The sequence below is a fragment of the Dipodomys merriami genome, unplaced genomic scaffold (assembly GCF_024711535.1).
Source record: "Dipodomys merriami isolate MVZ:Mamm:240054 unplaced genomic scaffold, mDipMer1.0.p SCAF_71, whole genome shotgun sequence".
Taxonomy (NCBI): Eukaryota; Metazoa; Chordata; class Mammalia; order Rodentia; family Heteromyidae; genus Dipodomys; species Dipodomys merriami.
This window is the reverse complement of record NW_027206302.1, coordinates 3,881,652-3,908,121: the sequence shown is the minus strand read 5'-3', so window position 1 is coordinate 3,908,121 and position 26,470 is coordinate 3,881,652. Positions and strand designations below refer to the sequence as shown.

The 26,470-nt window shown below is 42.7% G+C and overlaps 1 protein-coding gene across 9 annotated transcripts in view; it reads right to left on the bottom strand.

Moving 5' to 3' along the window:
- The window catches only part of Zmym4 (zinc finger MYM-type containing 4), a 106,113-nt gene extending 81,629 nt beyond the window's left edge, over window positions 1-24,484 (bottom strand). For 3 of the 9 annotated variants that reach the window (XM_070008875.1, XM_070008874.1, XM_070008877.1), the window contains exons 1-3: window positions 24,069-24,151; window positions 6,158-6,254; window positions 193-238 (exon numbers count right to left, since the gene is read on the bottom strand). Coding sequence is in view for 2 of the 9 variants with exons in the window: in XM_070008871.1 (XP_069864972.1) it covers window positions 193-238; window positions 24,069-24,107 (85 nt within the window). In the remaining 7 variants the exon portion in view is untranslated. Of the gene's footprint in view, window positions 1-192; window positions 239-6,157; window positions 6,255-24,068 lie in introns of those variants that run through there. The other 6 variants (XM_070008872.1, XM_070008873.1, XM_070008871.1 and 3 more) reach the window with 5 other exon arrangements.
- Window positions 24,485-26,470: the final 1,986 nt, after the last annotated feature.

Sequence of the window (26,470 nt, the reverse complement as noted above, 5' to 3'; positions counted from 1 at the left end):
TTACTGAAAAATACTAAGATTCACAATTCAAATGAACCTATTAGTACTAATACAAATAATGAGATCTAAACTATCAAACTGAACTAATTATCATGTAAGTCAGCCCTAACTAAGCAGTCTAACAATTACATGCTTTATCCAGAATTACATCTACCTAAAGACATGATTTTTTTTTTCTCAAATAGTACTTACAGTTCTCTACAATTTCATCAAAACCTGCACCATTTTTCTTTTCAAACTGAAAAGGCAAAAAAAAGAAAGAGAAAAGTAATGTCACTCTCAAATTCTTAATCTTAATTTTTGGTGTCCCACCCTGTTCCCCAAGGAGCTATAATTTTCAAGTCAAATTATGCACATGTACAAGATCAACAAAAATACTTCCAAACAGAATAAAATACAAACTTTAGATAAGTAAAAACTACACAGATCAAAGCCTTCCAACAAATACATCTATGAGATAAATTTCATCCTTTTTTGTCATTCTTACATGACAAAAGGGTGACCACAAACATTTGTAAAAATAAAATACAGCCAATGCTTAACCAGTGACTAACAACATTAATGAAAAACTACTATGTAAAGTTTTTCATCAAAATTAGCAGAACATTTGACAGTGATAGCTTAGGCTACTGCGAGTAATTTGCCCTTCTTTAAAGCTGTATTACAGGGAAGGTTCCTACTAAGTTAGGGCCTAACAGAGAAACAGAACCAAGAATGGAGATATACAGTAAAGCACAGGCAACTCTATCAAAGAACTCTATCTACCCTTACAAACCTCAGAATACATGTCTAAATATTCTAGCCTCTTGCTTCCATGCCTACTACACACTAATGACACAAAAACACAGAACTACGGCTTCTTGATCCAGACACTGCTTACTATGACTATGACACAGTCAGTCTCTCTAAGCAAGAGAGAAAGTTTTAAGGGAAAAATTAGTTATCTACTGATCTTCAGAGGAAACAAAAGTGACTTTTAGTGATCAACAGTATCTGATACAAATATTAACACTAAATCCCAAATCCCAGGTTTCTGAAATAAACCAATGTTATGAAAGAGAAAGTTTAAGATGAACAAACAACAAACCATCCCAGAAATAAACAGGTAATTTACAGAAAAGAAATTTCAAGGAAAGTATTTAAACATATCTGAGAAATGTGACAGGTACAGATGAAAAGAAAGTACATGTGGCCATGAAAGGGGGATATGAGAAAGTATTTGAAAACAAAAGTATTAACTAGGATAATGACAAAATTCTTGACCAATGTGAAAACTAAGCAAAAAGATAAAAAGATAATTTATGTGACATAAAAGAATGAAACAAAAGGTGTAATAGCAACCTCAAAAGTACCTTAAAAGAAGAAAACAATGGCAGGTACTGGTGGCTCACTCCTAACTACTCAGGAGGATGAAAATCTGAAGATGCCAGTTGGAAGCAAGGCAAAGAAAGCAGACAAATCTGGGAGATTCTTATCTCCATTAACTATCAAAAGCTAGATATGAAGATGTGGCTCAATAGTAGAATACCAACCTTGAGCAGAAAAATGCTAAACAAGAGCACAAGGCCTTGAGTTTAAGCCCAATAACCTGCACCAAAAAAAGACGGGGGAGGGGAGAAAATGAAATAGAAAAACAAATTCTCTAAAAATAAAAATATGAATATTTTAGATTGAATGAGCCCACTCAATACCAAAGAAGTAATGGGAACAGGGGAATACATTCTGGTGAAATTTAAAAATTTAAATTCTAAAACAAGAAGATTTAAAAAATGTATATCTGGGTGCCAGTGGCTCACACCTGTAATCCTAGCTACTCAGGAGGCTAAGATCTAAGGATCACGGTTCAAAGCCAGCCCAGGCAGGAAAATCCATGAGACTCTCATCTTCAATAAACCACTAGAAAACCTTAAGTGGTGCTGTGGCTCAAGTGGTAGAGTGCTTGCCTTTAGCTGAGAGACAGTACCCAGGCCCAGAGTTCAAGCCCAGGGCCGACAAAAAAAAAAAAAAAAAAAAGCAATGCCAACCTCTAACCGTGTTTCAAACAATACTACAGAAAGAAACAACATTATACAGACACAGAAAAGCATAGACACAAAGAACAAAGCAATGGAACATAACATTGAGAAATGAATCATGTAGAGCCACCTGACTTTTGAATAAAGTACTTCAAAACTTATATTGGAGAACAGACAATCTAGTGTCTTCAACAAATGGTGCTCAGAAAACTAGCCATCTACATGTAAAAGACTGAAACTAGATACCCATTTATATGTACTAATACCAAGTGAAACTGGATCAAAGATCTTTTAATAGAGTCTTTTAATGGGAGACTCTCCAGTAGTTACACATCTAACAAAGAGAATGATGAAAGAATATATAGGAACTCCAAAATCTCTCAATAAATCATCTTCTAATCATTCCAGACAATTCTCAAAAGATGTACATGGACCAACAAATAGAGGAAGAAATGCACAAACAAAAAGAAATCTCACTTCAGTAAGAATGCCCATCATTAAGAACACAAATAACAAATGCTGGTGAGGTAACAAAGAAAAAGGAATCCTTATAAACCACTGAAGGAAATGTAAATGTTTGCAACCATTATGGAAGGTAGTGTGGAGGTTCCAAACAAAATCCTAAAAATGAGGGCTGGGAAGGTGGCTCAGTGGTAGAGCGCTTGCCTTGCATGCATGAGGCCCTGGGTTCGATTCCTCAGTACCACATAAGCAAAAAGAAAAAAGCCAGAAGTGGCGCTGTGGCCCAAGAGGTAAAACACTAGCCTTAAGCTGAAGAGCTGAGGGACAGCACCCAGGCCCAGAGTTCAGGCCCCATGACCGGACCAAAAAAAAGCCTAAAAATGAATTTTGATATGATCTAGCCATCTACTCATGAGCATGTATCCAAGGGAACATAAGTCAGGATAAAATAGAAACACCTGTATGCACTGCATGTTTTGCAGCATTATTCGCAACCCATAGATTATGAAAATGTGGTAGAAGATGAATGCCAATTGCTCACACCATTAATCCTAGCTACTCATAAGGCTGAGATCCAGAGAACTGTAGTTCAAAAATGGCCTGTGCAGCAAAGTCTACAAAACTATCTGTAAAATAAGCAACAAAAAGCCTAGTTGGCATTCTGGACAGTAATCTGGAGGTTCCTCAAAAAACTAAACATAGATCTTCCTTACAACCCACCCATACCCCTACTGGGCTTCTACCCAGAACAACATGAGCCAGTGTACTGTAAAGACACTTGCACATCCATGTTCACTGCTGCACTATTCACAACAGCCAAGTTATGGAAATGGTCCAGATGCCCTACAATACATAAGTGGATCCAAACAAATGTGGTACCCATACACAGTGGAATTTTACACAGCCATCAGAAAGAATATAATTGTATCATTTGCAGGGAGCTGGATGGACCTAGAACAAATCAAGCACAGAGACAAATGGTACATATTTTCTCTCATATATGGAAGCTAGATCTAAAATACAAAAGGACATGATAAATTATACAAGACTACACATTCACAGAAAGAAGAATACTCTTAAGGGAAGAACACAAAGGTGCAATGCCTCTGTGCCTCTGATCACATATTTACCAAGATAAACTTCAGGAAATGGAAATAAGAGGTTTGTTGTTTTTGTTTTATTTTGCCTTATTTGTTCATTTATCTGTCTTTAGGAGGAAAGGGGGTCACAGAAACAGAGGGACAAAGGGTGAACAAATGCAGCAGTGGTACTGACTATATACTATGTTGGAAATGAACTATACAACTTGTAAGTGGGAATGGGAGGGAAAACTGGGAGACAAAAGGGGACACCGTTCCAAAAAGAAATGTACTCATTACCTGACTTATGAAATTACAACGACTCTCTACATCACCTTTATAATAACAAAAAATAAAATGTATACTTTTAAAGGCCTTATTGGAAGAGTGCCAGAGCACAAACTAAGAGACAAGTCAAGCAAGCAAGCACAAGCCCCTGAGTTCAAACCCCAGCACACTCCAAAAAAGAGAAAGGAAAAAAAAAAAAAGAAAATGTGGTATATACACACATGGAGTATTATTCTTCCAAAAAAGATTAACTAAATTATATCATTTGCAACTAGATGAAACTGCAAGTCATCATTTTAAGCAAAATAAGCAAAGTTCAGAAAAACAGGGATCACTTTTCCTCATATATGTAAAGCTAGATCCAGAAGATAAATACATCATAAATATATATAGGATCATCTATGTATAGAACACGTTTGTAATTGTGGTAAAGAGGGAATTAGAGAGAAAAGGGAGAGAAAAAGAGACGGATGACAGTAAGAAAAAATTATCAAACTATGTTGTATATGTGTACCAAGATGGCATAAGAAAACTCAATGAGGGCTGGGAAGGTGGCTCAGTGGTAGAGCTCTTGGCTTGCATGCATGAGGCCCTGGGTTCGATTCCCCAGCACCACATAAGCAAAAAGAAAAAAGCCGGACGTGGCGCTGTGGCTCAAGTGGTAGAGCGCTAGCCTTGAGCTGAGGAGCTGAGGGACAGCGCCCAGGCCCAGAGTTCAGACCCCATGACACAACTCAAAAAAAAAAAAAAAACAAAAAAGAAAACTCAATGAGGAGCTGGGAAGGTGGCTCAGTGGTAGATCGCTTGCCTTGCATGCATGAGGCCCTGGGTTTGATTCCTCAGCACCACATAAGCAAACAGAAAAAAAAGCCGGAAGTGGCACTGTGGCTCAAGTGGTAAGAGTGCTAGCCTTCAGCTGAAGAGCTGAGGGACAGCGCCCAGGCCCAGAGTTCAGGCCCCATGACGGGACCCAAAAGAAAGAAAACTCAATGAAGATCTGAATAAGAAGGGAGACAGGAGAGGGAGCTAGGAATGTGGTTCAGTATTTGAGGGCTCACCTAGCATTCATGAAGCCCTGGGTTCAATTCCTCAGTAACACATAAACAGAAAAAGCCATAAGTGGGGCTGTGTCTCAAGTGGTAGAGTACTAGCCTTGAGCAAAAGAAGCTCAGGCCCTGAGATCAAGCCACAGGACTGGCAAAAAAAAAAAAAAAGGAGGGGCTGGGAAGGTGGCTCAGTGGTAGAATGCTTGCCTTGCATGCATGAGGCCCTGGGTTCAATTTCTCAGCACCACATAAGCACAAAAAGCTGGAAGTGGTGCTGTGGCTCAAGTGGTAGAGCACTAGCCTTGAGCTGAAGAGCTGAGGGACAGTGCCCAGGCCCAGAGTTCAGGCACCATGACTGGCAAAAAAAAAAAAAAAAAGACTCATCTCCTATTAACCATCAAAAACGGGGGAAGTAGAGGTGTGGCTCTAATGACAGAGCACTAATCTTGAGCAAAAAAGCTCAGGGACAAAATTCTGGCCCTGAGTTCAAGCCCCAGAACAGCACAAAAATAATTATAATTATTATTATAACAACTGTTGCTAGTTACCAGTGTCTCACACTTGTAATCCTAGCTACTCAGGAGGCTGAGATCCGAAGATTGTGGCTCAAAGCCAGCCTGGGCAGGAAAGTCTATGAGACTCTTATCTCCAATTAACCACTAGAAGACCAGAAGTGGCACTGTGGCTCAAAGTGGTAGAGCGCTAACCTTGAACAAAAAAAGCTAAGGGACAGTATGCAAACCCTCAACTCAAGCCTTAGTACCAGCACAAAAAATAAAGACATAGACACCTGTATTACAAAAAAGACACCAGGATGTGCTTAGTGGTAGAGTGCCTGTCTAGCATGCCTGAAGCACTAGGTTCCATTCCTCAGCCCACATAAACAAAAAAGCCTTAAGTGGCGCTGTGGCTCATAGAGTGCTAGCTTTGAGCAAAAGAAGCTCAAGGACCATGCCCAAACCCTGAATTCAAGCCACATGGGGCGGGGGGGGGGGGGGGGGGGGGGGGGAGAACCAATCATTTGCTCCTTAAGAGAAACAAGTCACCAACAAATACAACAAAGATGTAGGTTTAGAATCAAAGAATGAAAACAAAACTTCTAACCAAATGAATCCCAAAAGCAAGAGTCTATACTTACACATTATAAAATAGATTTCAAATTAAAATGAGTCAGAAAAGACAAAGAACACTTCATATTAATTAAGTAATGATGCATGAAGAAGAAATTATAGTGATTAACAAGTATACACAATAGGTTTATACTCACGTTAAACAAACACTTCTGGACTTATAAGCACTGTCAGATCCCAGCACAATAATAGTGGGAGACTTCAATACAGCACTCTCACCAATAGATAAATCATCTAAACAGAAAAATCAACAACAAAAAAAAATCCCAGAATTAAGTAACACTGTAGAACAAATGGAGTCAACAGACAGCTAGAGGATTTCATCCAGTAGTTGTACAACACATATTCTTCTCAATAGCCCATGAAACTTTCTCCAAAAGAGTATACTAGGATACATACACTAATATTAACAAGAAATTATAACCCAATCTCACTGATAAACACTGAGGCAAAAAGGGGCTGAGAAGGTGGGTCAGTGGTAGAGCGCTTGCCTTGCATGCATGAGGCCCTGGTTTGATTCCTCAGCACCACATAAGCAGAAAAAAAAAGCCGGAAGTGGCATTGTGGCTCAAGTGGTAGAGCACTAGCCTTGAGCTGAAGAGCTGAGGGACAGCGCCCAGGCCCAGAGTTCAGACCCACGACCGGACCCAAAAAAAAAAAAAAAAAAACTGAGCAAAAATTCTCAATAAAATCCCTAGAAACCAAATTCAACAACACATCAAAAATATCATCACACCAGGATCAAGTTGGTTTCATCATAGGCATGCAAGGATGGTTTGACATGTAAATCAATGAATATATAAATCAGGCTGGCTGCCAGTGGCTCACATCTGTAATCCTAGCTACTCAGGAGGCTGAGATCTGAGGATCACGATTCAAAACCAGCCTGGGCAGAAAAGTCAGTGAGACTCTTATCTCCCATTAACCACTAGAAAACCGGAAGTGGTGCTATGGCTCAAGCGGTACAGTGCTTGCCTTGAGCTGAAGAGTGCAGGGATAGTGCCCAAGCCCAGAGTTCAAGCCCCACGACCGACAAAAAGATATATATACATATATGTATATATCAATAAACACAATAAATCACATAAACAGAACCAAAAGCAAAAATCACATTATCATCTCAAATGGAGATTCACAAAAAGCTCAACAAAATCCAGCATTCTTTTATGTCAAAAGCTCCAAGAAAACAGTAGTAGAAGGAATGTACCTGCACTTTATAAAGACTATATATGACAATAGAGAAAAACTAAAATCATTTTCCCTAAAATCAGAAACAATCTTCCACTCCAATTGCTAGCCAGAGCAATAAGACAGGAGAAGGAAACAAAAGGCATCAAACAAAGAAGTCAAATAATTCCTATTTGCTGATGATACAATCTTATTCTTAACAGATCTTACAGACTCCATCAAAAAGTCTAGAACTGCGGAGCACCAGTGGCTCACGCCTGTAATTCTAGCTAATCAGGAGGCTGAGATCTGAGAATCACAGTTCAAAGCCAGCCGAGACAGGAAAATCTGAGACTCTTATCTCCAATAAACCACTAAAAAACCAGAAGAGGGAGGGAGGGATGGAAGAAGGAAGGGAGGGAGGAAGTGAGGGAGGGAAAGATTGCCAAGTGCTGGTGGCTCATATCTGTAATCCTAGCTACTCAGGAGGCTGAGATCTGAGGATAGCAATTCAAAACCAGTTCAGGCAAAGTCCATCAAGAAGCCCAAAGTGGAGCTGTGACTCAAGCGGGAGAGCATTTATCTTGAACACAAAAGCTCAAGGACAGTACCTAGGTCAGAGTTCAAGCCTCAGAATTGGCAAAAAAAAAAAAAAAAAAAGCCAAAACACTGCATGGTATCAATCATGTTACAATATATTCATATACAAATACAGAGCATACAACACATATATATAGAGATACATTGCACACAGAAATATCCTGAAACTAAATATGCTCAATATAAACAGTAAAGCCAGGCTCTAGTACCTCATCCCTATAATCCATCCTAGCTACTGCAGAGGCTCAGGTCTGAGGACTACAGTTCAAAGCCAGCCCAGCAGGAAAGTGCATGAGACTATTATCTGTAATTAACCACCAAAAAGCCAGAAATGGAGCTGTGACTCAAGTGGTAGCCTTGAGCACAAAAGCTCAAGCTCAAGGACAGCACCCAGGCCCTCACTTAAAGCACCAAGACTGGCACAAATAGAATGAAAGAATGAATGAATGAATAAAATAATAAGTAATAGTTACAACTGAAACTATGAATTTTTATTTATTTTTTTGCCAGTCCTGGGGCTTGAACTCAGGGCCTGGCCATTGTCCTTGAGCTCCTTTTGCTCAAGGCTAGCACTCTACCACTTGAGCCACAGCTTTTTCTGTATATGTGGTACTGAAGAATCAAACCCAGGGCTTCATGAATGCAAGGCAAGCACTCTACCACTAAGCCCAATCCCAGCTTCTATTATGAATTTTTAAAAGGCACAAAGAAAACTAACAAGTCAGTCAACATGCTATATTATCAGAATCTACTTAAGAAAATGGTATGGAAATCAGCCAAACAGAACAGAACACTTGGAAAAGACTTAAAGGTATATGGTTAAAAAAAAAAAATCTAGGGGGCTGGGAAGGTGGCTCAGTGGTAGAGCACTCGCCTTGCATGCTTGAGGCGCTGGGTTCAATTCCTCAGCACCACATAAGCAGAAAAAGTCAGAAGTGGCACTGTGGCTCAAGTGGTAGAGTGCTAGCCTTGAGCTGAAGAGCTGAGGGACAGCACCCAGGCTGAGTTCAGGCCCCATGATGGGACCAAAAAAAAAAAAAAAAAATTTAGTAATAGTTACACAGGAGCACTTTTGCCACCAAGAAGATACTTAGATTTCAGTTGCCAAAACTTAAAAAGGTGAAGTTACAGTATTACTAACATATCTTAGTTGATAGAAGGCAAGTATGCTGCTCTTTATCCCAAAGCACATAGAACCCCCAAAAAGAATTACCTCATCCTTGGGGCTGGGAAGGTGGCTGTGGTAGATTGTTTGTCTCGCATGCATAAGGCCCTGGTTTGATTCCTGTTAGCACATAAGCACAAAAAGCTGTGGCTCAAGTGGTAGAGCACTAGCCTTGAGCTGAAGAGCTGAGGGACAGTGCCCAGGCCCAGAGTTCAAGCCCCACGACCAACAACAACAACAACAAAAATTACCTCATCCAAAATGATACTAAATGTCAAGATTTCAATCTAAAATGACATAGACTACACTGTAGGTGTTAAGTATTCATTAGCAATTTTGGGGGGTCAGTCCTGAGGCTTGAACTCAGGGCCTGGGTGCTGTCCTTGAGCCTCTATGTGCTCAAGGCTAGCGCTCTGCCACTTAAGCCATAGTGCTACTTCTGGGCTTTTTCTGAAAAGTTCAATGGAGGTAAGAGTTACTGAATTTCCTGCCTAAGCTGGCTTTAAACCATAATCCTCAGATCTAAACCTCCTGAGTAGCTAGGATTATAAGCATGATGCCACATGATGCTAGCACCCTACATTATTAGCGATTTTTTTCTTTTTTTCTTTTTTTTAGTGGTCATAAGTCCTGACTCTGGGCCTGGGCACTGTCGCTTAGGTCTTCAGCTCAAGGCTAGTGCTCTATGACATGAGCCACAGTGCCACTTCCAGCTTTTTCTGTTTATGTGATGCTGAGGAATCGAACCCAGGGCCTAACCCTAGCCACTTTCCCAGCCCCCGATATTAGCAATTTTTAAGTAAGCAAAACTATTTAAGCCAGTGACAGTGGCTCACACCTGTAGTTGTAACTCCTCAGGAAGCTGAGATCTGAGGGTTTCAGTTTGAAGCCAGCCCAGGCAGGAAAAGTCCATGAGACAATAAACTACTAAAAAGCCAGAAGTGGACCTGTGGCTCAACTAGCAGAGTGCTAGCCTTAAGCAAAAAGAAGCTCAGTGATAGTGCCCAAGCCATGAGTTCAAGCTCCAAGACAGGGGCTTGTAAAGTTCTGTCCTTCACCCATTATTGCGCATATTCCTATCCCCTATCTTGCTATCTTGGTTATGGTACCATCAACTATCTAGTTTTTCAGGTATGAGGAGCCACAGCTCAGTGTCAGAGCATGGGCGTAACGTGGGGCTCTACCCTTAGCACTGACTGGGAAGGACAAGTATAGAAGGGGCAAAGTTCTTCAAGCTGAAAACCTAGCCATCAGTGGTCTTCATTTTACTATTCATCCACAAGTGCTAGTGAGTCTCTAAAATATCCCAACTATATGGGGCTGGGAAGGTGGCTCAGTGGTAGAGCGCTTGCCTTCCATGCATGAGGCCCTGGGTTCAATTCCTCAGCACCACATAAGCAGAAAAAGCCAGTAGTGGAGCTGTGGCTCAAGTGGTGAGCGCTAGCCTTGAGCTGAAGAGCTGAGGGACAGCGCCCAGGCCCAGAGTTCAGGCCCCACAACTGACAAAAAAAAAAAAACATAAAATATCCCAACCATCATCTCCATCCTACTCTGATTACTTTCAGATTACCACAATGGTATTATTAATGTCCCATCTTGCTTTCTGAAGTTCATTTCCTGCAAAGGAACCAGAGGTTCCTTTGAGATGAAGAGCTGAGGGACAGCGCCCAGGCCCAGAGTTCAGCCCCACCACCACCACCACCAACAACAACAACAAGATACATTCACCAACAGGCTTCTAAGAGACATATCTCTCTACCCCAACCACTATCATATTATTCTACATAATATTCTTTACTTCACTACCTAAAATCCTTTCCTTTGTTTACTATCTTGCTCCCACCACTAACACAACCTGTCTTTCTTGTTCATTACTATTTGTCCAGAGCTTGGAATCAAGCCTGACCCATGTCCTAAATATTTGTTGAATGAAAGGATCTGTCCAGTCTGATGGATTTGCTCTACTGGAGCCAGAGTAACAATCTATCTCTGCAGGAAAGAGACTGAACCTCCAAACATTAGCTTATACTATCAATGTTAGTCAGGAGTCAGGTAGGAAATAAGGTTATTGGAAAAATGGTAACAAATGATTCTTTCCCCTAGTTTTCAACTTGCTTCCAAGTTGCATAGGAAAACTGCCCTATGCTCACCAAGAAACAGAATGAAGGTGCAGCTGATGCCTGTTCTCACAGGTGAGCCATATGTAAGAGCCAGTCACATTTGTTCTATCCCTGTTACACTAAGTTTTAGTAAGGCAAGTCTTTTCAAAAGAAAAAAGAAATCAGGCTGGGAATGTGGCTTAGTGGCAGAGTGCTTGCCTCGCATGTATGAAGCCCTGGGTTTGATTCCTCAGTTCCACATAAACAGAAAAAGCCTGACGTGGCGCTGTGGCTCAAGTGGTAGAGTGCTAGCCTTGAACAAAAGAAGCTCAGTAACAGTGCCCAGACCTTGAGTTCAACCCTGGACTAAGAAAAAAAAGAAAAGAAAAGAAAAAGTTATAAGGCCAAGGAGATATGTCTGATAAAACCATTCATGGTGGGACGGGAAAACACATGTGCAGACAGAGACAGAGTAGGACTGAACGAGTGAGAGTCAGTCAGTGAGTTCTAAGGGCAAAGAAAGCTGAAAGAAAAAACACATGAGTATTCAAAGTAGGGCAATAGTCATAAACATATAAAAATATTTCTAAAATTGCCAGGCACTGGTGGCTCATACCTGTAATCCTAGCTACTCAGGAGGCTGAGATCTGAGGATCTCGGTTCAAAGCTAGCCCAAGCAAGAAAGTCCGTGAGACTTATCTCCAATTAACCACCAGAAAACCAGAAGTGGTGATGTGCCTCAAGTGGTAGAGTGCTCACCTTAAGCTGAAGAACTCAGAGACAGCACCCAGGTCCAGAGTTCAAACCCCACGATTGACACACACACACACAAAAAAAAAAATCTAAAACCAAGTCTTAGAGTTTCAACAAGACTTAGCAATTTAAACTAGACTGAAAGTTAGAAGCAAAGGTGAATCAAGAAGTTTTTCTAACTTGGGTGACTATAAGCCAATTTAAAAAAAGAGGAAATCAATAAAGAAAAGCAAGTTGAGAGGGATAGAGGTGTGGAGAGGTATGGCTCAAAAGGCAAAGGGTCTGTCTAGCAAACAGAAAGTCATGTATTCAAACCCATGGGGGGCGGGGGGGAGGCGGCACAATAGGTTGCAAATAAGAAAGCTCTAATGAGAAAAAGAAGTAATTGGTAGAGAAAAGGGAATAGGAATTCAACTTCAGGCAGTTAATATTCAATATTTGTAAGACACCAAAAGAGCTCAAAGCATAATGTGGAAATAAAACTTTAGAGACTAAGACAAACAGAACAAAAGAAATGAAAAGGAACTCACCTAGTAAATTTAATGGGTAGATGGTAAAAACACTAATATAGAAAGAAAGAGATTGCCTAAGAAGAATACAGGTTGGGAGCCAGGTGCCAGTGGCTCAAGCCTGTAATCCTAGCTACTCAGGAGGCTAAGATCTGAGGATCACAGTTCAAAACCAGCCTCACAGTTCAAAGCCAGCCTGGGCAGGAAAGTCCGTGAGACTCTTATCTTCAATAAACCACTAGAAAACCAGAAGTGACACTGTGGCTCAAGCGGTAGAGCACTCACCTTGACCTGAAGAGCTCATAGCGCCCAAGCCCAAAGTTCAAGCCCCAGGACCAAGAAAAGAAAAAGAAAAGAAAAACACAGGCTGGGGAAAATATGCATGCAGCAAGAGATAAAAAGAGCCAGGTGCTGGTGGCTCATACCTGTTAATGTATCTACTTGGAGCTGAGAGGATCACTGTCCCAGGCCCTGAGGCCAACTCAGGCAGAAAAATGCACAAGACCCTTTTTCAACCATGGTGGCGCATGCCTGTCATCCCAGTTACCTAAAGGCTGTACCACCATGCCCTCATCCTAGCTACCTGTAGGCTAACACTAAAAGGATTTTGTTTGCAAAGTCACCCCAGGCAGAAAATAAGACCTTATCGAAAGAGAGAGAGAGAGAGAGCAGTAAAAAAAAAACAGCTGTAGGCTTGGCTAAGCAGTAGAGCACCTCTCTTGTAAGCTCGAGTTTAAACCTCAATATTGCCAAAAAAGAGGAGGAAGAAGGGAAGGGGAAGAAGGAGGGGGGGGAGGGAAAGGAAAGGAGGAAGAGAGAGAGTAGTAAAGCAAGGAGCCTCTGGTCTCAGCTGTGAGCCATGAGAATGACATCTTATGAAAAATATAAACATTTCAAAGAGAGAAACAGCAATGGAGACAGATGTCTAAGAAAAATTAAATAACAATGTCTCTGAACAGCGAGTATGGCACAAGTGGTAGAGCACTCACCTAACAGCTTGAAGCCCAATACTTGGGGGAAAAACATTTTTTTGCCTGACTGATGATATAAGACCAACAAGAGCTCTCTCCTCTGGCAACTATATTGGAATATAGTTTTGTACTGCCCAACATCTAAAATTAACATCAGTCTGTAGGCTATACTACTGCTTTTTGTTAGGTTCAAAACTTTTTTCAAAGAGTATCTCTGGAAAAGATCCACAAATTTGGTGATTATTAGGTCATCTGAGTAATCTTCATTGGTCATGGGGCTTGAACTCAGGGCCTGGTGCTGTCCCTGAGCTTCTTTGCCCAAAGCTAGCATTCTACCACTTTGAGACACAGCTCCACTTCTGGTTTTCTGGTGGTTAATTGGAAAAAAGATTTTTCACATACTTTCCTTTCCAGGCTGACTTCGAACAGTGATCCACAAATCTTAGCCTCATGAGTAGCTAGGATTATAGTGTGAGCCACAGCACCCAGATTTTGGGTAATCTTAAAGAGAAGAATTTCAATAACAAAAGGGAAAAAGAAGTCAGAAGTGGTTGAAAAGTACATTGGAAGCAACTGACACTATCTCAAAGATTTTAGTCTGAGCCGGTACTGGTGGTTCATGCCCGAAATCCTAAACTACTCAGAGGAGACTGAGAACTAAGGATCTTGGTTTGAAGCCACATGGGACAGTAAAGTTCAGTGAGAGCCCTATATCTAATAAACTACAAAAAAAGGTGGAAGGGGCTAGGGGCTTAGCCCAGCGGCAGGGTGCCTGCCCGGCTTGCGCAAGGTCCTCAGCCCTGGAAAAAAAAAAAAAAAAAGGTGGAAGTGGAGATGTGGCTCAAATGGTAAAATGCTAGCCTTGAACACAAAAAAAGCTCAGCAACAGTACCCAGATCAAATTCAAGACCCAGGACCAGCAAAAAAGAAAAGAAAAAAAGACTTCAGCGGGGTGCTGGTGGCTCACACCTGTAATGTTAGCTACTCAGTAAGCTGAGATCTGAGGATCATGGTTTGAAGCAAGTCTGGACAAGAAAGTCCATGAAATTTTTTTTTTGGGGGGGGTCCGGTCCTGGGGCCTGAACTCTGGGCCTGGACGCTGTCCCTCAACTCTTCAGCTCAAGGCTAGCGCTCTGCCACTTGAGCCACAATACCACTTCCGGCTTTTTCTTTTCGCTTATGTGGTGCTGAGGAATCAAACCCAGGGCCTCATGCATGCAAGGTAAGCGCTCTACCACTGAGCCACCTTCCCAGCCCCATGAAAGTCTTATTAAACTACCAAAAAAAAAAAAAAAAAAAGAGTAGAGCTGTGGCGTGCGTCAGAGTGCCAACTTTGGGCAACAAAAGTTCATCAACTCCAACTTGAAAAGCTTGAGTTCAACTGTGGTCCCTAAACACTATTTCCCATTGAAAGATATCAAGGCTTCCTGAAGAACTAGTTAATTTCAAGTCTGATATATTAATGTATAAGATGAGCCTGGGAACATCTTTTTGTCCAGAAAGGAAAGAATACTAGTAATACAAGAAGTAATGAAAGTAAATCAAAGGAGCCCAGGTGCTTGAGTATTTCATTCTTTTTGAGGCTAATATAAATAAAATGGCTTTCTCAATTTCCTCTTGGGACTGTTCACATGCATGAAGGCAGGAAGATGCAGGCAGGGAGATTTTTTTTTTCTGGCTACTTTTTAATATAATTTTAATTAGTAAGGTGTTATACAGAGGAGTTGCCATTTCATAAGTCCAGAAACTGAGTACATTTCTTTTTTGGACATTGTCACCCTTCTTTTCTCCCTCCCACTGTTTCCCCCTCCCATCCTTGCCCACAAATTGCATAGTTCATTTTCCACACAGTGTATATTGAATACCATCACTGCATTTGTTTACCCTTCCTCTTGCCCTTTCTGTGTTCCCTTTGTATCCCCACTAAAGAAAAAAAAAAAAAAAAAGAAAGAAAGAAAAGCCCCAAAGCAAAAACAAATGCCACCACTAACAGCAACAACCAAAAAACCCACACTTCCATTTCCTGGAATTTGTTTCAATAAATAGTATTTTAAATCTTCAGAGGAGTTACTTAAGCATTTGAGCTCCTCCCCTCCCCTAAAGGTATCCTCCTTTATGCCTAGAGTCCTATATAAGTTATCATGTTCATTGTATTTTAGAAGTAGCTTTCCCATATGAGAGAAAACATGTGCTGTTTGTCTTTCTGAGCTTGGCTTACCTCCCTTAACATGCTTTGTTCTAGGTCCTTCCATTTCCCTGCAAATGATATAATTTTATTCTTTCTGGTGGATGAATAAAATGTCATTGTGTATACGTACTACATTTTTCCCAATCTTGGAGCTTGAACTAAGGGCCTGGGCACTCACTATCCCTAAGTTTTTGTGCTCAAAGCTAGTAGAGCGCTTGCCTTGAGCTGAAGAGCACAGGGACAGTGCCCAGGCCTAGAGTTCAAGCCCCACAACAGACCAAAAAAAAGGGGGGGAGGGGGGTGTTTTGATTTGCATTTTCTTTATGGCCAGAGATGTTAAATATTTCCTCCTGTGCTTATTTACCATTCTTACGTCTTCTGAGAGTCTTCTGAGAAGTCTAACTCCTTTGCTCATTTATTGATTGGCTTAATAGTTTGGGGAGGGGAGTAATTTCTTGACCTTCATATGTATTTTGGATATTAGGCCCTTGTTGGATTTAATGATAGTAAAGATCTACCAGTCTGTTGGCTGTCTTTTTAGTTCAGTAGCTATGTATTTTGCTGTGCAGAAACTTTTTTTTGCCAGTTATGGGGCTTGAACTCAGGGCCTGGGCACTGTCCTGAGCTTCTTTTTGCTCAAGGCTTGCACTCTACCACTTGAGTCACAGCGTCACTTCCAGCTTTTTCTGTTTATGTGGTACTAAGGAATTGAACCCAGGGTTTCATGCACACTAGCCAAGCAAGCTACCACTAAGCCACATTCCTAGCCCCACAACTCTTTATTTTGATGTAATCACATTGTCAAGTCTCTTTCCTATATGCTGAGCTCTGGGAAGGCAGGAGGACTTTTAGGGGTTGCCACATCTAAGATCATATTATCACAAGGCACTGGTGGCTCACGCCAGTAATCCTAGCTACTCAGGAGGCTGAGATCTGAGGATCCTGGTTCAAAACCAGCAGGAAAGTCCTTGAGACTCCTATCTCCAAGTAACCAACAGAAAACCAGAAGTGGCACTGTGGCTCAAGTGGTACAGCCTCACCTTGAACTGAAGAGCTCAGGGACAGCACCCATGCCCAGAGTTCAAGCCCTATGACTGACAAAAAAAAAGGTCATAGTATCTTTAAAGATAGATAATTTTACTTATTTCTTTCCAATTTGGATATGTTTCGTTTTTACTCTTTCTGTTTTGACTAGAAGTTCAATTACTTTATGGAGTGAAAATGGCAAAAGACATTGATTTTTTTTTTTTGGTACCAGTACTAGGGCTTGAACTTGGGGTGTACTCTGGTTTAGCTTTTTCACTCAAGACAGACACTCATCACTTAAGCCACAGCTTCACTTTCAACTCTTTACCAGTTAATTAAACATAAGAATCTCACACACTTTCCTGCCAGGGCTGGATTCCAACCATGATCTTCATTATCTTAGCCTCCTCAGCACTCTTATTCCTAATCTAAAAGAAAAAATTCTCAGCTGGGCACCAGGAGTTCACACCGTAATCCTAGATACTCAAGAGGTTGAGATATGAGGATCATAGTTCAAAGCCAGCCTTAGCAGAAAAGTCCATGAGACTCTTATCTCCAATAAACTACTTAGAAAACTGGAAGTGGTGCTGTGGTTCAAGTGGTAGAGCGCTAGCCTTGAGCACAAAGAGGCTCAGTCAGGGACAGTGCCCAGGCCCTGAGTTTAAGCCCAGACTGGCAAAAAGAAGGAAGGGAGAAAGCAAGGAAGGAAGGAAGGAAGGAAGGAAGGAAGGAAGGAAGGGAGGGAGGGAGGGAGGGAGGGAGGGAGGGAGGGACGGAGGGACGGAGGGACGGAGGGACGGAGGGACGGAGGGACGGAGGGAGGGAGAAGAGAAGAGAAAAAAGGTAAGATTGAGCCGGGCGCTGGTGGCTTACGCCTGTAATCCTAGCTACTCTGGAGGCTGAGATCTGAGGATCGCGGTTCAAAGCCAGCCCGGGCAGGAGAGACCGTGAGACTCCTATCTCCAATAAACCACCAGAAAACCGGAAGTGGCGCTGTAGCTCAAGTGGTAGAGCGCTCGCCTCGAGCTGAAGAGCTGAGGGACAGCGCCCAGGCCCAGAGTTCAAGCCCCACGGCCGACAAAAAAAAAAAAAAAGAAAAGAAAAAAGGTAAGATTGATTGGTTTGTTTTCAGTCTTCCATTACTAAGCATTAGCTACAATTTCTTGTATGTAACCTTGACAAATTCCCTTCTATTTCTAATTTGTAAGACATATTGGAAGATATGAAGAAAAATGAATATATATTATCCTTAATCTCAGAGTACAGTATATACTACATCCTTCTATGTGGGGGGGAAAAGGTGCTATCTTTGGTCAAAGTTTCTGGGTAGATAGAAAAAGGCAAAGAATGAATAGTATTAAAATAAAATTAGAAGTACTGTCTAAGTAGAGGAAAGTGTGTTGGGGTATGGGCTAAGCAGATAACTGTTAAACCTGTTACTACTTCCCAATTGCTAAATACCAGACTGTATATAAACTGAAAAGCCAGGCTTACTAGTTGGTAGAGACATGTAAAAAAGCCTGACCAAATCTATGTAATTAAATTTAATACCATTCAATAATATTTTGTTTCTCTTTCCTTTTCAAAGTCACTTGCATATTTAGTTCATAGTATAACAGGATTGTTAAAGGATATATCATTCTTTAAGAATATTATGCACCATGGGGCTGGGAAGGTGGCTCAGTGGTAGAGTGCTTGCCTTGCATGCATGAGGCCCTGGGTTCGATTCCTCAGCACCACATAAGCAAAAAGAAAAAAGCCAGAAGTGGTGCTGTGGCTCAAGTGGTAGAGCGCTAGCCTTGAGCTGAAGAGCTGAGGGACAGCGCCCAGGCCCAGAGTTCAGGCCCCATGACCGGATCCAAAAAAAAAAAAGAATATTACGCACCTAATTTTTTTTTGGAGGGGTCCAGTCGTGGGGCCTGAACTCTGGGCCTGGACGCTGTCCCTCACCTCTTCAGCTCAAGGCAAGCACTCTATCACTTGAGCCACTGAGCCACTTCGAGTTTTCTGGTGGTTTATTGGAAATAAGAGTCTCATGGGCTTTCCTGCCCAGATTGGCTTTGAACCACGTTCCTAAGATCTCAGCCTCCTTAGTAGCTAGGATTACAGGCATAAGCCACCAGCACCCAGCATGGGATTCTTATGTCCAATTAACCACCAGAACACCAGGAGTGACACTGTCGCTCAAAGTGGTAAGGTGTTAGCCTTGAGCAGAAAAGCTAGAGACAGCGAGCCCAGGCCCTGAGGTGAAGCCCTAAGATTAACCAAAAAACAAACAAACAAAAAAAACTCAAAAATACTTTCTAGGGCTGGGAAGGTGGCTCAGTGGTAGAGCGCTTGCCTTGCATGCCTGAGGCCCTGGGTTCGATTCCTCAGCACCACATAAGCAAAAAGAAAAAAGCCGGAAGTGGCACTGTGGCTCAAGTGGTAGAGCACTAGCCTTGAGCTGAAGAGCTGAGGGACAGCGCCCAGGCCCAGAGTTCAGGCCCCATGACCGGACCCAAAAAAAAAAACAAAAAACTTTCTAAATGCCCCCAGAAAATGAGAGTTCGTGGATGGGAACGTAGCTAAGAGGTTGAGTGCTTGCTTAGCATGCCTGAGATCACAAGTTCCATTCTCAGCAGCGAAGAAGGAAGAGAGAGAGAGGAAAAGAATGAAAGATGTTGCATTAGGGTGAGTGTACTGGGAAGATACTGAAGCACAGAGGTTGAAATCAAGTTTGCACTGTTCTATGTTCATAGATGCAAACCATCTACTTCAACCATATTCATCCCCTTTCATCCTCCTTGTTAGCCCAAGCCACTCCCTCAGACAGCACCTCTCACAGAGTCTGTTTCTCTTTACGCACCCTTCAACCCCCTTTTGGTCAACCACTTTCACTAAGATTCTTCATGCTATTTTCACATATACTACAAACACAATGTACTTCAAAATCATTCATCTTTTTTTTTTTTTTGGTTGGTCGTGGGGCTTGAACTCTGGGCCTGGGCGCTATCCCTCAGCTCTTCAGCTCAAGGCTAGCGCTCTACCACTTGAGCCACAGTACCACTTTCTCATCCTTATCTTTCATTTCCCTCTCCCCTCCCCTTCTCCTCCTAAGGAATACCTTAGTTAGGTTCATGTTCCATACTTAACTACACAAAGACCCAGAGGAGAGAACTTTGTAGTGATTATGGTGTGGAAAATTTACAGAAGCCCCACAAAATTACAAACCACATAACTTGCTACCCAAGCCAGAGATAACCTACTGTTAACAGGTAAACTTTTCTTGCTATAAAACTCAATAAGAGCTAGCTGAACTCCCATTATGTGGAGCTCCTAAGAATTGGAGGTATAAATAGAAACAAGATTTCTGGGTACCAGTGGCTCACATCTGTAATCCTAGCTACTCAGGAGGCTGAAATCTGAGGACCACAGTTCAAAGCCAGCCAAGGCTAGAAAGTCTGAGAAACTCATATTTCCAATTAACCACCAAAAATCTATAAGTGGAGCTGTGGCTCAAGTGGTTGAGTGGTAACATTGAGCAAAAAAGCTCAAAGACAGTGCCTGAGTTTATGTCTCAAGATGGATAGTAGTAGTAGTAGTAGTAGTAGTAGTAGTAGTAGTAGTAGCAATAGTAGTAGTAGTAATACCTGACTTATACAACTGTAACCACTTTGTACATCTCCTTTATAAAAACAATAAAAAGTTGTTGGCTCACTCCTGTAATCCTAACTACTCAGGAGGCTAAGATCTGAGGATCTCAGTTCAAAGCCAGCCCAGGCAAGAAATTCCATGAGACTCTTATCTCCAATTAACCACCAGAAAACCAGAAGTGGCACTGTGGCTCAAAGTGGGAGAGCACTAGCACTGAGCAAAAAGAGTTCAGGAACTGCACCCAAGTCCCAAATTCAAGCCCCATGATTGACAAAAAAATAAAAATAAAAAAATTCCAAAGGTTTTAAATAAGCTCTACACTAAATTCAGCAGAAAAACCAGCAAAGTAGACCCTAAAAGTCCATAAATATCACTGCACAAGGGCAAGCAAGCATATAGTCTCCTCACCACTCCAGCCAGCAATACTCATGATATAGGTCAAGGGCAATAATCATAAATAACATATCATCAATGTAATTTCAGATTAAAATAGCATCAATGTATTATCCATGTCTATGTAAATAGCTTAACTGTTTCAAACCACAAATTATTTTAAAATAATACAATATAACTAATTTTCTGAGATTACACATATGTAACTCACATGGAACTTGGCAAACACACACACACAAAACCTTGTAAAATAATTCTACTGAAGTCAGGCACCAGTGGCTCACGCCTCTAATGCAGTTACTCAGGAGCCTGATCTGAGGATCACAGTTCAAAGCCATGTGACACTTTCACTCATTGGCTGACCCTCTACCACCTGAGCCATGCCTCCAACCTCAGCCTTGAGCAAAAAAGCTAAGCAAGCCAGGCTCTGGTGGCTCACACCTATAATCCTAGTTACTCAGGAGGCTGAGATCTGAGAATCGCGGTTCAAAGCCAGCCCAGGCAAGAAAGTCCATGAGACTCTTATCTCCAATAAACCACTCAGAAAACCAAAAGTGGCGCTGTGGCTCAAGTGGTAGAGCACTATCTCCTTGAGCTGAAGAGCTGAAGGACAGAGCCTAGGCCCAAAGTTCTAGCCCTACCACAACCGACAAAACAAAAAAAGCTAAGCTAGAGTGCCAGGCCCTGAGTTCAAGACACAGTACTAGCACGTGCGTGCACGCACACACACACGCACACACACACACACACACACACACACACACACACACACAAAATCTACTAAGCCTTCTAAACAAGTAGCAACAAGATGAATTATGTATTCAATGTACATACGTGAAAATGGAAACAGATAACTTGAAAGGATTGGGGCTGAGAGATGGTGAACAATGTAAAGGATGACATTAATCAAGATGCACTGTACTTATAGACTAGCATACCTTTGTACATTACTTATAGATATATCTTTCTTAATTAAAAAAGAAAAAAAAGCTTGGGCTAGGAATGTGGCTCAGTGGTAGAGTGCTTGCCTCACATGCATGAGGCCCTGGGTTCAATTCCTCAGCACCACATAAACTGAAAAGGCTGGAAGTAGTGCTGTGGCTCAAGTGGTAGAGTGCTAGCCTTGAGCAAAAGAAGCTTAGGGACAGTGCCCAGGCACTGAGTTCAAGCCCCAGGACTGGCCAAAAAAAAAAAAAAGCTGAGGCCAAGTGGCAGTGGCTCACATCTATAATCCTAAAATATGCAGAAAACTGAGATATGAGGATCATGGTTCAAAGCCAGCCCAGGAAGGAAAGTCTGTAAGACTGTTACCTCCAATTAAAAGCCAGAAATGGAGCTGTGGCTCAAGTGGTAAAGTGCTAGCCTTCAGTGAAAAGCTCAGGCACAGCACCCAGGCTCTGAGTTCAAGCCCTACAACGAAAAAGAAAAAAATTTTAAAAATACAATGAAAATTTACTAAAACATGATGCTGAAGGAATAGAAGGGATAAATATATGACAGAAACAAATGTCTTGTAATATTTAAATGGTAGAATCTAGAATTGTTGGGGAAAAATAATTTGACACTTCTTTGGTTATCACTTATTCTTTTTTTTTTTTTCCAGTTGTGGGGACTGAACTCTGAGCCTGGCCTCTTCAGCTCAAGGCTAGGGCTTCTACCACTTGAGCCACAGCGCCACTTTCAGTTTTCTAATGGTTTATTGGAGATAAGAGTCTCACGGACTTTCCTGCCCGGGCTGGCTTTGAACTGTGATCCTCAGATCTCAGCCTCCTGGGCAGATTACAGGCGTAAGGCACCTGCGCCTGGCTCCTCACTTAAAACTTTTAAGAAGAGACAAAAACTCCTAAGGGAGCAGGGTGCCAGGGGCTCACGCCTGTAATCCTTAGGTGGCTGAGATCTGAGGAACACTGTAGGAAAACAGCCTGGGCAGAAAAGTCCTAGAGATTCTTATCTCCAATTAACAAGGAGAAAACCACAAGTGGCTCAAAGTGGTAGCCTGCTAGCTTCAGTGAAAAAACTCAGGGACAGCGCCCAAGCCCTGAGTTCAAGCCCAGAACCAATTGTAAAAAACACTATGTGTGCTGAGTGCAGGTGGCTGATGCCTGTCATTCCATTCAGGAGGCTGAGATTTGAGAATTGAGGTTCAAAGCCGGCCTGCGTAAGCAAGCCCATGAAACTCTTACCTCCAGTTAACCACCAGAAACCGGAAGTGGCACATGGCTCAAAGACCTAGAGTGCTATAGTCTTGAGCAAAAGAGCTCAGGGACAGCGCCCAGGTCCTGAGTTCAAGCCCCACAACCGAACCCAAACAGACACTTTAGTTGGGACAAAACCAGATTCAAATCCTAGCTCAAACCTCTTGACTTCAAGCCAAATCATCTTAGTTCTCAAACCAATCTATACCTTCATTTCCTCATCAGCAAATGTGATTTATAAAGTCACTGTACACTGTACGGTTAAATTCTTCACATGAAAGTCCCTCACAAAGTATGACATCCAGTAAGCACTAAAAATGTTGGCAATGATCTTTATGAGATTGTGAATGTATGCTAAAACAAAGGGCATTCTCAGTAAAGATTAGCAATTTTTTACTCCGGTAACTTAATACTAACTGATCCTTCCTCTCAGACCACTTCCAAATAGGAAAACTCACTGCTTAACATCTGGGGGGAGGAGAAGAAATGTCTGAAAAAACATTATTCAATTCACAGTATTGCTCCCCAACTAAAGGAAACCACTCCGAATTAAATAAGAAAAGTTTCAAGACAAACTTTTAAAGGTATTTAACAACTCCCATGCAGGACAGGCATATCCTTGTTATATACGCATATCCTTGTTGTGTATGATAGAACGTGTCTTCCAGGTCCCTCAGAGCAGGTAAAGAAGCCAGACTAGAACAGGCCATTTGCAATTGCCTAAATCTTCCTCCTCCATCAGGACAACGATCCTCCCTTTTTTTTTTTTTTTTTTAACCTCCCAGGTAAAAAGAGTACCACCTCCATTTGGGTCTGGATAACAGTTATAGGATTATGGGGGAGGGGGAGGCAGCAGAGGCAGGAAAACGAATTCCCACGGGTGTTCCTTCTAGAGGAACCCCCAGGCTATTCCTCAGGAGACCCCCCGCACACGCCTCGAGTCGTTCCCGCCACCACTTTAACCCCCCTCCTGACCTCACCCCAGTTAAACTTCCAAAGACTCCGCTTTACTAAAGATACAGTTGGGAATGTGACACCTTCACTCCCCAGGCCGCTTCAGAGCACACCCCCAAGGCTGAGGAGGGGGAGGAAGCCCACAGCCCCTGCCCTTCCCCCTCTCTTCAGCACCCCCCACCAACAACAAATCTTTGTCCCACCTGCCCAGGGACCACTCGCCAAAGCGCCCAGACCCCAGGTGGGCTTCGATCCGGCGCACCCCAGACCCCTTCCCCCCAGCCCTCCACTTAGAGGTCCGCCGCGCCGGCCGGGCTCCGCGCGGGCCGCGCCCCGCCCCCGCCACCCGCTACCGCCGCCGCCCGATTTCGGCCTCACCTCACCTCACCTACCCTCTTTCGGGGGCCGGACTCCACCTCTCTCTCCGCCATGTTGGGCCCCGCACGGCCCCGCCGCGGCCCCTCTCGGCCCCTCCCGGCCCCGCTCGGCCCCCGGCCCCCGCCCACACTGCAGACACGGCGGCCTCGCGGTGGCGGCGGCGGCCCCGGAGCCCGGCCGGGCCTCGGCGCGGGAATGACGAGGGGGGCGGATGCCGCGCGCCGGCCGCGGCTCCCGGGGTCCCGCGGGCGTGCGCGTGGGCGGGAGGGCCTGCCCGGGAAAGGGGGGGGCCGGGACTCGGGGGGTTAATGGCCTCCAAGGGGCCCCGTGAGTAGGATTATTTTCTCTAAGAGAAATTCCTCCGCCTGTGGTTTCTTAAAGGGATCACCAAACCAGCCCCTTGCGCGCGCCCCTGGTGCGCAGGCGCACCGCAGGCCCCGCCCCTCTTTCCCACCAAGCCCCCGGCCGGAGCGTGCGCGGTGAGTGGCCCGGGGTAGGCCAAATCCTGTGAGTCTCTCTGCTGCCAGCAGCTGCTCCCACCACTCAACTATGGCCGCTTCCTTAAAGGGCCCATGACACAATGATGAAAGAAATGAATAAAAAAGACAATCTGGACGGCTGGGCGAAATGTCAATGAGGGGGTCTACACCACCATCTTACACCTGACTGCCAAGATAACCTTTGAAAAGAAAATGGTGATGAGCCGAAGTTCTCAGTGGACCTCTCTGAACATGAAACCGTCCCATCCAATAAGGGAACAAGACAGTCATCTCAAGGAAAACCAACTCTTCTGCCTTTCCGCAGCCTAACACATGCAGTGTGAAGGACCGACTCCCATGGCCTAACCCCAAAATCAGAGCCACTGATGATTTTGAAGACTGAACCAACGATGAAGATAGTCTCCTCAATAGTAGTTTGTCATTGAAGCATCAAAAAGAGGGATCTTAGGAGTCGTCTACTCCATTGTTCTCAACGGTGTAACTTCAAGTCTGGCCACAGGAAGTAACCTACCCTTGAGTACAATCAAGATTTGAGGCACAGTCCTCCAGAATTTTCAATGTACCAAGCTGTCTTCAAGGCAATAGAGAACATTAAAAATCAACGTGCTATGATATTTCAAGTGACTTGCAACTGTTCAGTGTTCTCATTGACCACCATCTATCTATAGAGCTCAAGAAGCTGACAGAATCGTACTAAGAAGAAAGAAAAAGACTTAGATCTAGCTCGCCTTCAGATTCTATTCTTGGATTCTGTACTGCAGTGACTGAGGAGAATGAGAGCTTGACTCATTCTTCTTTATTCAGGTAGAGGAACATTTATGATAGTTTAGTGACAACTGCAAGAAATCCAATGAAGTTTCCTCTTGAAGATCATTCCTTCCCTATAATGTGACAAAGTCAAATGTGATTGAGTGATTCTTAAAGTCACAAGGTACTGCGGTGTAACTTCTCTTATGGGCCACTTGGTAGCTTTCTGAGCCTGCAAAGTTTGTTTAATCTGTGATGTTTCACTGATCACTAAGCACTATCTGGGTAGAAGAAAAGAAAGAAAAACTATTTTCAGCCAGAATGTTTTAAAGTGTATCATCCCTATAGTTTTAGTTCTATGTCAAGGAGAAGAAAAAAAAAGATGCCTTTAAAAAAAAAAAAAAAAATATATATATATATATATATATATATATATGGGCTGGAAATGTGGCTTACTGGTAAGTGCTTGCTTAGCCATGCATGAAGCCCTGGGTTTGACTCCTCAGTATAACACACACAGAAAACACCAGAAATAGTAATGTGGCTCAAGTGGTAGAGTGCTAGCCTTGAGCACAGAGAGGCTCAGGGACAGTGCCCAGGCCCTGAGTTCAAGCCCCAGGACTGTCAAAAAAGAAAGAAAGGTATTTCCAGTAAGTATAGAAAAATGAAAGTATATCTAGTAGTTCCTACCTGTTTTTACTGACAATGAAATAATCCCTTCTAATAAAATATGACAGTTTGACATTTATAAGATTATTTCTTTGTTGCTTTGTATGTCCCTCCCCCACCATATAACCCCTGCTTTCACTGTATTTGATGTCGGTATAATTTGTGGAGGGGAAGGGAAAAAACAAATCATTTAAATAGGGATACAGGTGGACCCATTGCAACAATGAGATGTACAAGTCGTTATGTTGAAAACGAACTTTACAACTTTGGTGGGGGTAGGGGGAGGAGGATGGGAAGGGATGGGAAGGGGAAACAAAGGAGGAGGCTACAATGCTTGATAAGAAATGTACTCATTATCTTGCCCATGTAATTGTAACCCCTCTGTACAGTATTTTCACCATAAAAAAATAAAGACCTTTTCACAAAGAAAAAAAATATGACAGTTTGAAATGGAGCTGCAAAATTTAAACTGAAAGTGGGAAACCATCAAACTTCTTCAC